Source organism: Salvelinus namaycush, chromosome 18 (assembly GCF_016432855.1).
Source record: "Salvelinus namaycush isolate Seneca chromosome 18, SaNama_1.0, whole genome shotgun sequence".
Classification (NCBI taxonomy): domain Eukaryota; kingdom Metazoa; phylum Chordata; class Actinopteri; order Salmoniformes; family Salmonidae; genus Salvelinus; species Salvelinus namaycush.
The window spans coordinates 1115286-1129716 of NC_052324.1; the positions used below are offsets into that span (position 1 = coordinate 1115286).

The 14431-nt window shown below is 42.5% G+C and overlaps 1 protein-coding gene across 4 annotated transcripts in view; it reads right to left on the reverse strand.

Moving 5' to 3' along the window:
• Positions 1–7184: 7184 nt before the first annotated feature.
• clip1a (CAP-GLY domain containing linker protein 1a) overlaps positions 7185–14431 on the reverse strand; it is a 53121-nt gene continuing 45874 nt past the window's right edge. For 3 of the 4 annotated variants that reach the window (XM_039013048.1, XM_039013046.1, XM_039013045.1), the window contains 5 exons: positions 13710–13827; positions 11303–11453; positions 11163–11215; positions 8444–8571; positions 7185–8201 (listed from right to left, as the gene is read on the reverse strand). In XM_039013048.1, the coding sequence (XP_038868976.1) occupies positions 7970–8201; positions 8444–8571; positions 11163–11215; positions 11303–11453; positions 13710–13827 (682 nt within the window). In that variant the 3' untranslated portion in view covers positions 7185–7969. Of the gene's footprint in view, positions 8202–8443; positions 8572–10156; positions 10441–11162; positions 11216–11302; positions 11454–13709; positions 13828–14431 lie in introns of those variants that run through there. The other variant, XM_039013047.1, reaches the window with a different exon arrangement.

Consider the following 14431-nt stretch of genomic DNA (forward strand, 5'->3'; position numbering starts at 1 on the left):
AAGTCGCTCTGGACAAGAGCATCTGCTAAATGACTAAAATGTTTAAAATGAAATGTTGCATGGACTTACTCTGTGTGCAATTTAGTGTTTAACATGATTTTTGAATGACTACCTCATCTCTGTACTCCACACATACAATTATCTGTAAGGTCCCTCAGTCGAGCAGTGAATTTCAAACACAGATACAACCACAAAGACCAGGGAGGTTTTCCAATGTCTCGCAAAGAAGAGCACATATTGATAGATGGGTAAAACATTTAAAGAGTAGACATTGAATATCCCTTTGAGCATGGTGAAGTTATTAATTACACTTTGGATGGTGTATCAATACACCCAGTCACTACAAAGATACAGACGTCCTTCCTATATCAGTTGCTCGAGAGGAAGTAAACCGCTCAGGTGTTCACCATGCGGTCAATGGTGACTTTAAAACAGTTACAGAGTGATAGGAGAAAACTGAGGATGGATAAACAACATTGTAGTTACTCCACAATACTAACCTAATTGACAGATGAAAAGAAGCAAGCCTGTACAGCAACAACGCACAAGGAAGTAATACTGCAAATAATGTGGCAAAGCAATTAACTTTCTGTCCTGAATACAAAGTGTTGTGTTTGGTGCAAATCCAATCCAACACATTACTGAGTACCACTCTCCATATTTTCAAGCATAGTGGTACAGTAGCTGCATCATGTTAAGAGTATGCTTGTAATTGTTTAGGACTGGGGAGTTTTTCAGGATAATAAAGAAATGGAATGGAGCTAAGCACAGGCAAAATCATAGAGAAAAACCTGGTTCAGTCTGCTTTCCACCAAACACTGGGAGATGAATTCACCTTTAACCTAAAACACAAGACCAAATCTACACTGGAGTTGCTTACCAAGAAAACAGTGAATGTTCCTGAGTGGCCAGTTTTGCAGTTATGCCTTAAATCTACTTGAAAATCTATGGCAAGACCTGAAAATGATTGTCTAGCAATGATCAACAACCAATTTGAGAGTGCTTGAAGAATTTTGAAAGGAATAATGGGCAAATGTTGAACAATCCAGGTGTGGAAACCTCTTAGAGACTGACAGCTGTAATCAATGCCAAAGGTGCTTCTACAAAGTATTGACTCAGGGATGTGAATACTTACAGTACCAGTCAAAGGTTTGGACACACCTACTCATTCAAGGGGTTTTCTTTCTTTTTTACGAGAAACGTACATTAGACCGGTGGAAATCTGTCCTTTGGTCCGATGATTCGAAATTTGAAATTTTTGGTTCCAACCACCGTGTCTTTGTGGGATGCAGTGTAGGTGAACGGATGATCTCCGCATGTGTGGATCCCACCGTGATGCATGGAGGAGGTGGTGTGGGGGTGCTTTGCTGGTGACAATGTCTGTGATTTATTTAGAATTCAAGGCACACTTAACCAGCATGGCTACCACAGCATTCTGCAGTGATACTTGGGCTTAGTGGGACTATCATTTGTTTTTCAACAGGACAATGACCCAACATACCTCCAGGCCGTGTAAGGGGTATTTGACCATCAGATGACCCATCCTCCACAATCACCCAACCTCAACCCAATTGAGATGGTTTGGGATGAGTTGGACCTCATAGTGAAGGAAAAGCAGCCAACAAGTGCCCAGCATATGTGGGAACTCCTTCAAGACTGTTGGAAAAGCATTCCAGGTGAAGGCGGTTGAGAGAATGCCAAGCGTGTGCAAAGCTGTCATCAAGGCAAGGGTGGTTACTTTGAAGAATCTCAAATATAACATATATTTTGATTTAACACTTTTTTGGTTACTACAAGATTCCATTTGTTATTTCATAGTTTTGATGCCTTCACTATTATTCTACAATGTAGAAAATTGTGAAAATAGAGAAAAACCCTTGAATGGGTAGGTGTGTTTAAACCTTTGACTGGTACTGTATATAGTGTGTATATATAGTCTTGTGAGTGTGCAGTCAGTGCAAGATAGGGTCAATACGGATAGTCACGGTAAACATTTAATTAACTAATTAGCAGACTCCGAATTTTTGTTTTAAGATACATAATGAACAAAAATCAGTGATTGCAAAGTTAAACAAACCATACTTTTAACAATTTCAACAAACTTTACAAAAACACATCTACTTGAAGAACAGTGCAGATCCAAAGTTTGGTAACAGAATGACAGTACATTCTGTTACCAAACATTTTTGTAAAATTCTCAGTGGAAATTGTTAAAAGTACAGTAGTCCTTGTGCATAGAGTTGTATGGTTTGTGCTGAGCCTGGTAGTGGCAGTGTCCAGCACTGACCTCTTCCCCATTGATGATGTCTTTGTGGGCATGTGTCTGCAGATTAATGTCACGCTGACACACCACTCTGGCTTCAGGACCTTTGGGTTCCATCAGGTGGTGTCACATTTCAGCCCCTGCATTTACAGGGAGATCATGTTTACGTGCTGCTGTGCGTTTTGTTGCTAACCTTACTTTGCTACCTGACAACTTTACGGTTTTTACTTTTTAATTACCGTTTATATATATCTTTTTATCCCTCACTCAATTTTTCCCCCCAACTTTTTCGCTCTGGACGCTTTATCTGGACGTGGTTCGTCCAGTGGCGGGGGGGGGGGGGGGGGCAGTGCCCCTGTGACAACAATTTTGGACCCCCTTGTGGCCCCCCTAAATGTGGAGTATGAAATCATTTTTACATAACAAATTTTTGCTATCGTTCTTTTTTTACATCCGTTATTAGACAGTGGCAACGATGATAATTATGAACATGGTCTTTTGCCTGCTAATGCCTGCAATGCAGTGAAGAAAACGATATGACAACAATAACATCTAATGTAACTGGCCCCTCTAACAGTACAACTGGCCCCAGCTTGGCCCCCCCAGTTGAAATGGTCTAGAACCGCCACTGGGTTCGTCAGGACCGCCACCAGCCGAAGCTAAGTAGTAACATTAACATGATGCCTTCTTATTGCAGTCGCTGTACTCATAATATACAGGAGAACGATCGCCCTACAGCGAGGATAGCTGTGCTGCTAGCCCAGCTTCAGACGCAATCGTTAGGCAAGGGTAATTTCAGTTTAGGAAAGGATGAAACAGCGTCTGTGCCACCAGTAAGTACAGATAGTAGTATAAATCCCCTCGCGCAGTCCCCGCAGCCGGACAACTTTCTCATGGCTTCTGGAGGGAAATGCTGTAGGAATGCTCAACCGGTGTTGCTCATTCAGCCGACAGAAACTTTCAACCAGTTCTCCCCATTAAGCAGCGATTCGGAGTCAGAGGCCGAGCCTTCTCTGGTCTCTACTCCTCCCGTTACGGGGTCTGAGACGCCGAAGCTTCCCACCATTAGCTCTGACAAATTGAAAACCCTAGTCATTGGCGACTCCATTACCCGCAGTATTAGACTTAAAATGAATCATCCAGCGATCATACACTGTTTACCAGGGGGCAGGGCTACCGACGTTAAAGCTAATCTGAAGATGGTGCTGGCTAAAGCTAAAACTGGCGAGTGTAGAGAGTTATCCACGTCGGCACCAACGATGTTAGGATGAAACAGTCAGAGGTCACCAAGCACAACATAGCTTCAGCGTGTAAATCAGCTAGAAAGATGTGTCGGGATCGAGTAATTGTCTCTGGCCCCCTCCCAGTTAGGGGGAGTGATGAGCTCTACAGCAGAGTCTCACAATTCAATCGCTGGTTGAAAACTGCTTTCTGCCCCTCCCAAAAGATAGAATTTGTAGATAATTGGCCCTCTTTCTGGGACTCACCCACAAACAGGACCAAGCCTGGCCTGTTGAGGAGTGACGGACTCCATCCTAGCTGGAGGGGTGCTCTCATCTTATCTACGAACATAGACAGGGCTCTAACTCCCCTAGCTCCACAATGAAATAGGGTGCAGGCCAGGCAGCAGGCTGTTAGCCAGCCTGCCAGCTTAGTGGAGTCTGCCACTAGCACAGTCAGTGTAGTCAGCTCAGCTATCACCATTGAGACCGTGTTTGTGCCTCGACCTAGGTTGGGCAAAACTAAACATGGCGGTGTTCGCCTTAGCAATCATACTGGAAAAAAGACCTCCTCCATTCCTGCCATTACTGAAAGAGATTGTGATACCGCACATCTCAAAATAGGGCTACTTAATGTTAGATCCCTCACTTCCAAGGCAGTTATAGTCAATGAACTAATCACTGATCATAATCTTGATGTGATTGGCCTGACTGAAACATGGCTTAAGCCTGATGAATTTACTGTGTTAAATGAGGCCTCACCTCCTGGTTACACTAGTGACCATATCGCCCGCGCATCCCGCAAAGGCGGAGGTGTTGCTAACATTTACGATAGCAACTTTCAATTTACAAAAAAACAAACAACGTTTTTGTCTTTTGAGCTTCTAGTCATGAAATCTATGCAGCCTACTCAATCCCTTTTTATAGCTACTGCTTACAGGCCTTCTGGGCCATATACAGCGTTCCTCACTGAGTTCCCTGAATTCCTATCAGACCTTGTAGTCATAGCAGATAATATTCTACTTTTTGGTGACATTAATATTCACATGCAAAAGTTCACAGACCCACTCCATAAGGCTTTCGGAGCCATCATCGACTCAGTGGGTTTTGTCCGACATGTCTCCGGACCTACTCACTGCCACAGTCATACTCTGGACCTAGTTTTGTCCCATGGAATAAATGTTGTGGATCTTAATGTTTTTCCTCATAATCCTGGACTATCAGACCACCATTTTATTACGTTGCAATTGCAACAAATAATCTGCTCAGACCCCAACCAAGGATCATCAAAAGTCGTGCTATAAATTCTCAGACAACCCAAAGATTCCTTGATGCCCTTCCAGACTCCCTCTGCCTACCCAAGGACGTCAGAGGACAAAAATCAGTTAACCACCTAACTGAGGAACTCAATTTAACCTTGCGCAATACCCTAGATGCAGTCGCACCACTAAAAAATAAAAACATTTGTCATAAGAAACTAGCTCCCTGGTATACAGGGAGGCCTGCTGGAGGTCATTTTGCAGGGCTCTGGCAGTGCTCCTCCTTGCACAAAGGCGGAGGTAGCGGTCCTGCTGCTGGGTTGTTGCCCTCCTACGGCCTCCTCCACGTCTCCTGATGTACTGGCCTGTCTCCTGGTAGCGCCTCCATGCTCTGGACACTACGCTGACAGACACAGCAAACCTTCTTGCCACAGCTCGCATTGATGTGCCATCCTGGATGAGCTGCACTACCTGAGCCACTTGTGTGGGTTGGAGACTCCGTCTCATGCTACCACTAGAGTGAAAGCACCGCCAGCATTCAAAAGTGACCAAAACATCAGCCAGGAAGCATAGGAACTGAGAAGTGGTCTGTGGTCACCACCTGCAGAACCACTCCTTTATTGGGGGTGTCTTGCTAATTGCCTATAATTTCCACCTTTTGTCTATTCCATTTGCACAACAGCATGTGAAATTTATGGTCAATCAGTGTTGCTTCCTAAGTGGACAGTTTGATTTCACAGAAGTGTGATTGACTTGGAGTTACATTGTGTTGTTTAAGTGTTCCCTTTATTTTTTTGAGCAGTGTATTTTACCTCTTGGGGATGTCATCCGGAAACAAGGCAAGGGCTGATTTCAAGGTTTTACTGCTAACCTACAAAGCATTACATGGGCTTGCTCCTACCTATCTTTCCGATTTGGTCCTGCCATACATATCAACAACGTACGCTACGGCCACAAGACGCAGGCCTCCTTATTGTCCCTAGAATGTCTAAGCAAACAGCTGGAGGCTGGCTTTTCTCCTATAGAGCTCAATTTTTATGGAATGGTCTGCCTATCCATGTGAGACGCTGACTCAGTCTCAACCTTTAAGTTTATTGAAGACTCATCTCTTCAGTAGGTCCTATGATTGAGTGTAGTCTGGCCCAGGAGTGTGAAGGTGAACGGAACTGCCTGGCCGGTTTACCTCTCTCCAATGGGATTCTCTGCCTCTAACCCTATTACAGGGGCTGAGTCACTGGCCTACTGGTGCTCTTCCATGCCGGCCCTAGGAGGGGTGCGTCACTTGAGTGGGTTGAGTCACTGACGTGGTCTTCCTGTTTGGGTTGGCGCCCCCCCTTGGGTTGTGCCGTGGCAGAGATCTTTGTGGGCTATACTCAGCCTTGTCTCAGGATGATAAGTTGGTGGTTGAAGATATCCCTCTAGTGGTGTGGGGGCTGTGCTTTGGCAAAGTGGGTGGGGTTATATCCTGCCTGTTTGGCCCTATCCGGGGGTATCATCGGATGGTGCCACAGTGTCTCCTGACCCCTTCTGTCTCAGCCTCCAGTATTTATGCTGCAGTAGTTTATGTGTCGGGGGAGCTAGGGATAGTCTGTTATATCTGGAGTATTTCTCCTGTCTTATCCGGTGTGAATTTAAGTATGCTCTCTCTAATTCTCTCTCTTTTCTCTCTTCTCTCGGAGGACCTGAGCCCTAGGACCATGCCTCAGAACTATCTGGCCTGATGACTCCTTGCTTGTCACCAGTCCACCTGGTCGTGCTGCTGCTCCAGTTTCTGCTTGCGGCTATGGAACCCTGACCTGATCAACAGACGTGCTACCTTGTCCCGGACCTGCTGTTTTCGACTCTCTCGCTCTCTCTACCGCACCTACTGTCTCTAACTCTGATTGATCGGCTATGAAAAGCTAACTGACATTTACTCCTGAAGTGCTGACCTGTTGCACCCTCGACAACCACTGTAATTACTATTATTTGACCATGTTGGTCATTTATGAACATTTGAACATCTTGGCCATGTTCTGTTATAATCTCCACCCGGCACAGCCAGAAAAGGACTGGCCACCCATCATAGCCTGGTTCCTCTCCTAGGTTCTGGCCTTTCTAGGGAGTTTTTCCTAGCCACCGTGCTTCTACACCTGCATTGCTTGCTGTTTGGGGTTTTAGGCTGGGTTTCTGTACAGCACTTTGAGATATCAGCTGATGTAAGAAGGGATATATAAATAAATTTGATTTGATCAAAATCACAAACTGAATCCCACTGAAATGTGGACAATGTGGTCTCTACTGCAGGACACAAAACTGAAGTGCTTTAGATTAAGGATATGAGGCATCAGGTGTTGTGTGTATCTTTCTGTACTTGTCGGTCTCGCTACTGTAAAATAAGCATTCCTTTCATAGAGAAATTATCCTTATGAATGGTCAAAAGTAAGGTCCTTTCACATGAGCTCCTGCAAAAAACTTTAATTCATCCATAAATTTAATTTATTTTGTACAGATATTCAACATTTAAAAAGTTAGGTACAGAAATTCATAAGCATTATACCATCTGTTTACAATATTTTATTCTCTTAAATGATTTAATTAAGCAATGTTCTTGTCAAGGCCACTTAAAAAAGAACCAAGGATTTTAAACTGAGGAGAAATAGAGTGTGTGCAGTCCTTTAGGTTTGTTTAGCGGTTTCAACCTTGACCACGATCCCACTGTCCCATTCTGCCGAGGTTAGGTCTTTTTTACTGAAAGTCAACCAGCGTTGGGTTTCACTGTTCCAACACTTCCAGGCAGCAGGAGCCAGCCATGTCCCTCTGCATACCTTTCCACCACACAATTATCACACAGACAAGGCAACCTTTTTCAAAGTATAAAGTATGCTCAAGCTTAAAAAAATAAACTATAGCCTCTCATCTTATGCACACTGAAGAGGATAGCAAACAAACCGTGGATTTTATTTCAACACAAGTCCTTTACAATTCCCAATTAAAACCTTTTATCACAATACATATGCACTCCTGCATCTTTTACCAGTCAATGATGTGAACATAGTGTGGGTAGGGATAATTACGTTTATTGTTTTGAGAAAACATTCTCCCATAAGAGCGCTTAGGGGCTTGAGTAAGGGACTTTCTCCACAAACAAACATGTGGACAAACCCATACAGTAGAGAACTCCATGTGAATTTGATTCATGTGCAAAAGTTGAGATTGTGCCAAAGATGGTTCTCGAAGGCTTTAGATTAGAAGGTCTGGTCGTCGTTACAGGAGTCAGTCCAGTGGCCAAAGGCCTCACAGATGTCACAATAAGCTCTCTCCTCATCCTTACTGCCGTGGTAGGTGGTGTGGGGTGGTGAGTCCGGCATCTGCATCTGAGTGGGACAGTCTTCTGTATCATGGAGGTCGAAGCAGTCACAGATGTCACAGAAGAGCCTTGGTGGGACCTTCTTTTTTGAGGGGCCTTTGTTAAAACCGCTGAGAAGATGGTGGGAGACATACAGGGTCAGGGTGTCAGCATGTACATTAAACTAGACAAATGGAAAAGTACTTTACAGGGGAGGGGACAAACTAAGACTGATGAAATGTTAAGATAGAAATAATGCTTCATGCTCTGAACTAGCTTCATGAAATTAACAAAAAAAAAAAGCATGAGGTTAGTTTGGGCTTTAACTTGTCTGACTCAGGGTTACAGTTTAAGAGCATCGGAGAAGGCTGACCCGTCATAGTTGTCAAGCTCGCTTGCATTATTCCCATTGAGGGCAGCCTCTGCCATCTTCTCCAGCTTGCCTGTAAGTTCCTCATTCTTCTTCTGCAGGTCCACGATAACCGAGTTCAGGAACTCAATCTGTCCCAGACAAGACGGGATATCACAGACATTGCCACAGTTCAGTAAAAAATAAATGTGACATGTAACTTACAACTATTGTACACATGAACTACAGGTCATCCAACTGTATCCACATCTCATTGAGTGCCAATATCACACAAGCAGTTAGTAAATTCACCCCTTTCCCCAACCCACCATGCTACAAGAACAGTGAACCACAACCTTCACCAATGTGCTTGGCCAGTTCCTATGTTGTGAAAACAAACCCCACATCCTGGCTTGAGCATGGGAAAGGGTAATGAGGGCGACACTGAACAGTACAACTCTGGATCATCCACCATGAGAAATTGTGGCATCAAGGCATGTCAATTTGCTGGAAAGCATACTCTGATAAATGTCCTTTATGAATAGGATATGAGAAAAAAATGTAACCCCTGAAAGCTATTGTAAATAAATCCTTTTAAGTTTTTGCAGAGGTTTTAGTCGCGCAATTTTACATCCAACTTAGATGTTTGGTGCAGTATTTCTCAAGTGAAAACATTTGCATAGAAACGAGTAGTCTCTCGTTGAATGAAAACAATTAAAGAATGCCTAATGTTGACCAATCACCAACGAAGGGGCATATACGTCGGCTTCAGAACTTCTGCTTGCCTCAAGAAAATAACACAAACAGCAAAAAAAAACTCTTTGCCGAAGACCAAAACAAACAAAAATGTCACAAAATGTTGTCATAACATACACTGGAGTGTACAAAACACCTGCTCTTTCCATGTGTTACGGGATTTTTGTGTTTAATGACTAAAATATGTATACATTTGACTTAGAATTATAACCAAACAGAATACTACTATATTACTGTAAGAATGAATCTTATTATAATCATAATGTTGAATGTTATGTGTTCCTTGTTAAACCCATTCTTTCTATCTCCAGACAGGCTAGAATGATGTCTCTACACAGGGAAGGGAAAGACCTTGGGTTGGTTGCAGATAGTTTAACAGGTGGCAGACAGTAATGAGAACTCTAACTGTATTGCCATTGTATTCTAGAGGAGGATGGACATTAAAACCTATGACATCATCTTTATTATATAACCTGATGTAAATTGTACTATGATTCAGTACTCTCGAGAATAAACGCTATTGATTGATTGATTTTAAGACTGGTTTCTGTCCATTTAATGCTGATAATTATCTTACAAATTCTTATTTATGGGCAGAGTGTTTTAATTGAATTGGTTGATAAACATAGGAATTAAATTCCTTTAACACCATGACACACAATGACCAGGTGAATCCAGGTGAAAGCTATGATCCCTTATTGATGTCATCTGTTAAATCCACTTCAAAACAGTGTAGATGAAAGATAGGAGACGGGTAAAGAAGGATTTTTAAGCTGAGACAATTAAAACATGGATTGTGCATGTGTCATTCAACTAGTGAATGGGAAAGAAAATATTTAAGTGCCTTTGAACAGGGTATGGTAGTAGGTGCCAGGTGCACCGGTTTGAGTGTGTCAAGAACTGTAAAGCTGCTGGGTTTCTCACGCTCAACAGTTCCCTTTGTGTATCAAGAATGGTCCAATACCCAAAGGACATCTGGCCAACTTGACAACTGTGGGAAGCATTCGAGTCAACATGGGCCAGTATCCCTGTGGAACACTTGACAACTCGAGTCCATGCCCTGACGAATTGAGGCTTGAAACTGTTTCGAATGGGAAGTATGCGGACGCCTTTAGGAGACGACCAGAAATGTAAATCAACAGGAACATTCAGGAATTATTTTTCAGAACATAGAACAGCACAGACAGAACAGGAACCGAGGGGAAATCTACAGACAAATAGACATGCATGAGTGGAGCTGATGAAAAACAGTAACAAACCGCTGCCTGATTTCCGGGTAGCATGGCCAACATCAGTGACAGAGGAGGAAGGAGGTAAATGAGGAAGTGGAGATGGAGGAGACAAAACAGATCAAAATTAGGACCCACCTAATGGCAGACAATAGATTCAAGTCATCACTGACAGATGTAAAAATACTAAAACAACCTAAGAGATAATAGTGGGTAGGCAAGCATTACAGCTTCATCACTGTACAACCTCTGACAAACCTATTCAAAGCCTGTGACAGTAAGTTAAGGGATAAAGACAGATCTACATGGTAAGCAACTTCAGTGCTCATTATTGTTTTTGGTTAAAGCTGTTTGAGGCATCTCAGCACACCTGTGATAAAACAGCTTCCTAAATCAATTGTCAGAGGTTCTCCTGTGAGTTGAAATAAATTCTGTACACTGCCAGTCATGGACTTTGCAGACATTGACATGAGCAAAATTGCATTAATTTAGAGGGAATTTCCATACCACTGATAGTATGAAAGTTGCCATTGTCGTAGTATGCTAAGCAACCACAGCATGTCATATGGCAATAGTATGGAAACATATCTTAAATTAATACACAAGTACGACTTAGGTTAGGTACTTCTTACACAATCTTGCCAAACACACAATGAAACACTGTACATATCAATAAATAACCCACTGAATGACATACCCAAGCGGTCTCTTATTCAGCCGTTTTTTCTAAATTGGTCCATTATAAAAGTAATGTATACCTGGCTTTCTGCAGTCTCCTTGTTCTCCCTTAGTTGATTCAGAGCTGCGTCACCTGAAGGGAAAACATGCATATAAAGCATTCAGTGACAGTGAAGTTCAATCTGTAGACATGAGTTAAGCTTCAACTACCCAGTCATACCTGAGGAGCTGGTAACAGTATCCTGTCCTCCTGAAAGGCTCTTCTCCAGGCTCTGAACATACTCCTGTAGCCGCGCCTTGTCCTTCTCCAGTAACTGGACAGTAAACTTCAGTGTCTTCGCTGTGGCGCTCTCCCCACGCAGCACTGATAACTGCTCAGAGGTTAAAAAAATAAAAATAAATATGTCATATACATTAGACAATGGATATACAGTTGAAGTCGGAAGTTTACATACACTTAGGTTGGAGTCATTAAAACTCATTTTTCAACCACTCCACAAATGTCTTGTTAACAAACTATAGTTTTGGCAAGTCGGTTAGGACATCTACTTTGTGCATGACAAGTCATTTTTCCAAAAATTGTTTACAAACATATTATTTCACTTATAATTCACTGTCACAATTCCAGTGGGTCAGAAGTGTACATACACTAAGTTGACTGTGCCTTTAAACAGCTTGGTAAATTGCAGATAATGATGTCATGGCTTTAGAAGCTTCTGATAAATGATGTCAATTAGCCTGAGTCAATTGGAGGTGTACCTGTGGATGTATTTCAAGGCCTATCCTCAAACTCGGTGCCTCTGCTTGACATCATGGGAAAATCTAAAGAAATCAGCCAAAACCTCAGGAAAAAAATTGTAGACCTCCACAAGTCTGGTTCATGCTTGGGAGCAATTTCGTTAGTCTGTACAAACAATAGTATGCAAGTATAAACACCATTGGACCACGCAGCCATCATACCGCTTAGGAAGGTTCTGTCTCCTAGAGATGAACGTACTTGGGTGCGAAAAGTGCGAATCAATCCCAGAACAACAGCAAAGGACCTTGTGAAGATGCTGGAGGAAACAGATACAAAAGTATCTATATCCACAATAAAACGAGTCCTATATCGACATAACCTGAAAGGCCGCTCAGCAAGGAAGCCACTGCTCCAAAACCGCCATTAAAAAAGCCAGACTACGGTTTGCAACTGCACATGGAGAAAAATACCGTACTTTTTGGAGAAATGTCCTCTGGTCTGATGAAACAAAAATAGAACTGTTTGGCCATAATGACCATCCTTATGTTTGGAGAAAAAAGGGGGAGGCTTGCAAGTCGAAGAACACCATCTCAACCGTGAAGCACGGGTGTGGCAGCATCATGTTGTGGGGGTGCTTTGCTGCAGGAGGGACAGGTGCACTTCACAAAATAGATGGCATCATGAGGACGGAAAATGATGTGGATATATTGAAGCAACATCTCAAGACATCAGTCAGGAAGTTAAAGCTTGGTCACAAATGGGTCTTCCAAATGGACAATGACCCCAAGCATACTTCCAAAGTTGTGGCAAAATGGCTTAAGTACAACAAAGTCAAGGTATTGGAGTGGCCATCACAAAGCCCTGACCTCAATCCTATAGAACATTTTGGGCAGAACTGAAAAAGCATGTGCGAGCAAGGAGGCCTACAAACCTGACTCAGTTACACCAGCTCCGTCAGGAGCAATGGGCCAAAATTCACCCAACTTATTGTGGGCTACCCGAAACATTCAACCCAAGTTAAACCGTTTAAAGGCAATGCTACCAAATACTAATTGAGTCTATGTAAACTTGTGACCCACTGGGAATGTGATGAAAGAAATAAAAGCTGATATAAATCCTTCTCTCTACTATTATTCTTAAAATAAAGTGGTGATCCTAACTGACCTAAAGACAGGGACTTTTTACTAGGATTTTACTAAAATGTCAGGAATTGTGAAAAACTGAGTTTAAATGTATTTGGCTAAGGTATGTAAACTTCAGACGAAAAATATAAACGCAAAATGCAACAACTTCAATTTTGTTTTGGCCCTAATCTATTCTCTAAAATGATATTGAGGCAGATTATGGTACAGAAATGAACATTCAATTCTCTGGCAATAGCTCCGGTGGACATTCCCGTAGTCAGCATGCCAATTGAACGCTCCCTCAAAACTTGAGACATCTGTGGCATTGTGTGACAAAACTGCACATTTTAGAGTACATTTTCTTGGCCCCAGCACAAGGTGCACCTGTGTAATGATCATGCTGTTTAATCAGCTTCTTGATATGCCACACCTATCAGGTGGATGGATTATCTTGGCAAAAGAGAACTGCTCACTAACAGGGATGTAAACAAATTAGTGCACAGAATTTGAGAGAAATAAGCTTTGCGTGTGTCTGGAACATTTTGGGGATCTTTAATTTCAAACATTGGACCAACACTATACATGTTGCGTTTATACTTTTGTTCAGTGTAGTATGCAAATGATGAAAAACAATGTACTGAAAATGAACTCAAGTTCTAATAAGACTAGTCCAATGCTTTTTGGCTTAGAATTAGTGCCAGGGAGCCTGCCATGAGGCTAGGGAATTAAGATGTCTAGAAATAGGGAAGAGCACCAATTCTTACCTCACTCATCAGGGTCTCCAGCTCCTGATCCTTCTCAGAGATCAAGGCGCTGCTTTTATGGATGGACGTCTGGAGGGAGGCTTTCTCCTCATCTAACTGTTTCTTCATTGTGGTCTCTCTGTCAAGAGCAAAACAAAATTATGATATAGTCATGAGTTTAACCACTCCAAAAGGGAATAGTGAAGCATTGACCATGCATAATCTAATCTAATGTCTACTGGAGTACCACCAGCAGCCGACTGGTTTCTTAAGTTCGGTTAAAAGGTGCACTATGAAGAAATCCCTCCGCCATTTCCTGGTTGTAAAAATTCTAATAGTTTGCTTAATTTCAGTTTATGTGACAATGGGAAGCATAGTAATAGTGCACATAGAACAGTTACCACTTCTTAGACTTGCTTTCAAAGAGAATGACAGATCTATAACTCACATTTCTATGTGAATTTGGTCGGGTCGCCCAAAACGTTGCTGCTTTAAACTCCATCTTTATATATACACATAGAATGGTGCTTTTGAAACTTTAATTCAGAAGCACGGAATAAAAAGGTGAAAATCCCCCCCCCCCCCCCACAATGACCGTACGTACATCCCAACCAGAAGCCATGGATTACAGGCAACATCCCCACCGAGCTAAAGGCTAGAGCTGCCGCTTTTAAGGAGCGGGACACTAATCCAGACGCTTATAAGAAATCCCGCTATGCCCTCAGAAGAACCATCAAACAGGC